The sequence below is a fragment of the Plectropomus leopardus genome, unplaced genomic scaffold, assembly GCF_008729295.1.
Source record: "Plectropomus leopardus isolate mb unplaced genomic scaffold, YSFRI_Pleo_2.0 unplaced_scaffold14452, whole genome shotgun sequence".
NCBI lineage: Eukaryota > Metazoa > Chordata > Actinopteri > Perciformes > Serranidae > Plectropomus > Plectropomus leopardus.
This window is the reverse complement of record NW_024615449.1, coordinates 1-1935: the sequence shown is the minus strand read 5'-3', so window position 1 is coordinate 1935 and position 1935 is coordinate 1. Positions and strand designations below refer to the sequence as shown.

At 46.4% G+C, this 1935-nt stretch overlaps 1 protein-coding gene across 1 annotated transcript; it reads left to right on the top strand.

The window, feature by feature from the left end:
* Positions 1 to 6: 6 nt before the first annotated feature.
* Positions 7 to 1924, top strand: LOC121964197 (sodium/myo-inositol cotransporter-like; the record flags this gene model as incomplete). Its single annotated transcript, XM_042514406.1, has 3 exons — positions 7 to 201; positions 603 to 730; positions 1599 to 1924. Coding segments are annotated over exons 1-3 (633 nt in total), but the record flags the coding sequence as incomplete, so codon positions are not given.
* Between the last annotated feature and the right edge of the window lie 11 nt (positions 1925 to 1935).

Sequence of the window (1935 nt, the reverse complement as noted above, 5' to 3'; positions counted from 1 at the left end):
TTAAGGAGTTTGGACCAAGTACATGCAGGCTACTCCAAACATCACTGGCATCTTGCTATCTTCACCCAACCTGACATATTCTGAATCTTGCCACCTTCACCTCCATCCGAAGCCAGATGCTCTGAAGATACTTCGAGGACCGAGGGATCCAGACCTGCCTTGGCCTGGTTTCTTACTGGGCCAGACTCCAGCATCTATTTGGTACTTGTCCATGTCTTTCCATCTTGACAGACGTACTTACTGGTCCACCTCCATATAGTGCTTATATGTGTACGCGTCTCCAGAAGATTAATCTTAACCCACCTAACCTTTCTTCTTGAGCTAATATCAAGCCTTTACAAATTATTGAAAATATATAGAGCAGATTACCATGAAATTTTCTGAGCACATCATGCTCCTCAGATGAGCTCCATAAGCTTTAACAAGAGCTCATGGCATTCCATCCAATAGTTGTTAAGATATTTCAGTTTGGACCAAAGTAGTGGACTGACTGACCAACCGCAATATGCCTTGAAAGTGTGCCACCATCCTTGCTGTAATGCTTCTTGACACTTTGTTGAGGGCTAATTATTAACTCCAAGCATTCATACTGTGTGTTCTAGGTACTGGTGCGCAGATCAAGTGATTGTACAGCGGGTTCTGGCAGCAAAAAACATTGCCCATGCCAAAGGCTCTACTCTCATGGCTGGCTCTTTGAAAATCCTTCCCATGTTCATCATAGTCATCCCAGGTAGAGCCATTAATTGCTTTTTGAAAAACTTGCAGACACACTGATCAGCCAAAACATTTAAACCACTGGGGAGTGAGGTAAATGACATTGACCATCTTGTTGCAATGCAAAGTTCTGCTAGGTAACCTTTTGTCTGGGCACTCAACGTGTCCCACCCAACCAAACACTGTTGAACACCAAGTATGCCCCCTGATGGCAATCGCACTCCTCAATGGCAGTGGTGCTCCAACAGGACAACGCATCATGCCACACCACAAAAATTGCTCATGAATGACCCAAGACAAAGAGCTCAGGGTGTCAACCTGGCCTTGAAATTCCCTGGATCCCAATATAATCCAGCAGCCATGGCACATACCAGCACCATCAACCTTGATGGGGCCTCCTTGGATAGGACTTGGTTCTGACCTGTTGAGGCATACACACACTTTGGGGGATGTCCTCTTGTGTCTGACACCGGTGCGGAGAGATGGTGGTACCAGTGCATCCTACAGATGCTCGATCAGATTGGGATCTGGGGAATTTTAAGGCCAGGGCGACTCAGTTCTTTGTCTAGTTTTTTTGGGCCATTCCTTAACAGTGCAGTGTGGCATGGTGCATTGTCCTGCTGGGGCACCACTGCCATCAAGAACTGCCATTGCCATGAGGTGGGGGTATTTGGTCTGCAACAGTGTTTCAGTGGGCGGTTCATGTCAATTGGTATCTACATGAATGCCAGGACCTAAGGTTTTTCAAAACAGCACTGCAATGTAATAAGGCATACAATGATATTTACTTCATCTGCCAGTGGTGTCACTGTTTTGACTGATCAGCATAATTTCACGACTGGGGGCTCACTAAGTAATTGATTTATTTATCCTCATGATTCCAGGGATGATTTCCAGGATCTTCTTTGCTGATGAGTTAGTGTGTATCAGTCCTGAGCACTGCATGGAAGTGTGTGGTTCTGCAACTGGCTGTAGCAACGTGGCTTATCCACGGCTCGTCATGTCAGTGATGCCTGTTGGTCTCCGTGGCCTGATGATGGCTGTCATGATCGCAGCTCTAATGAGCGACTTGGACTCCATCTTCAATTCAGCGAGCACCATATTCACGCTGGATATTTACAAGATGCTACGGAAGAAGGCTTCATCCAGGGAGCTGGTGATAGTCGGCAGGTTTTTTGTGGTTGTCATGGTGATCATCAGCATTGCCTGGGTGCCTGTTAT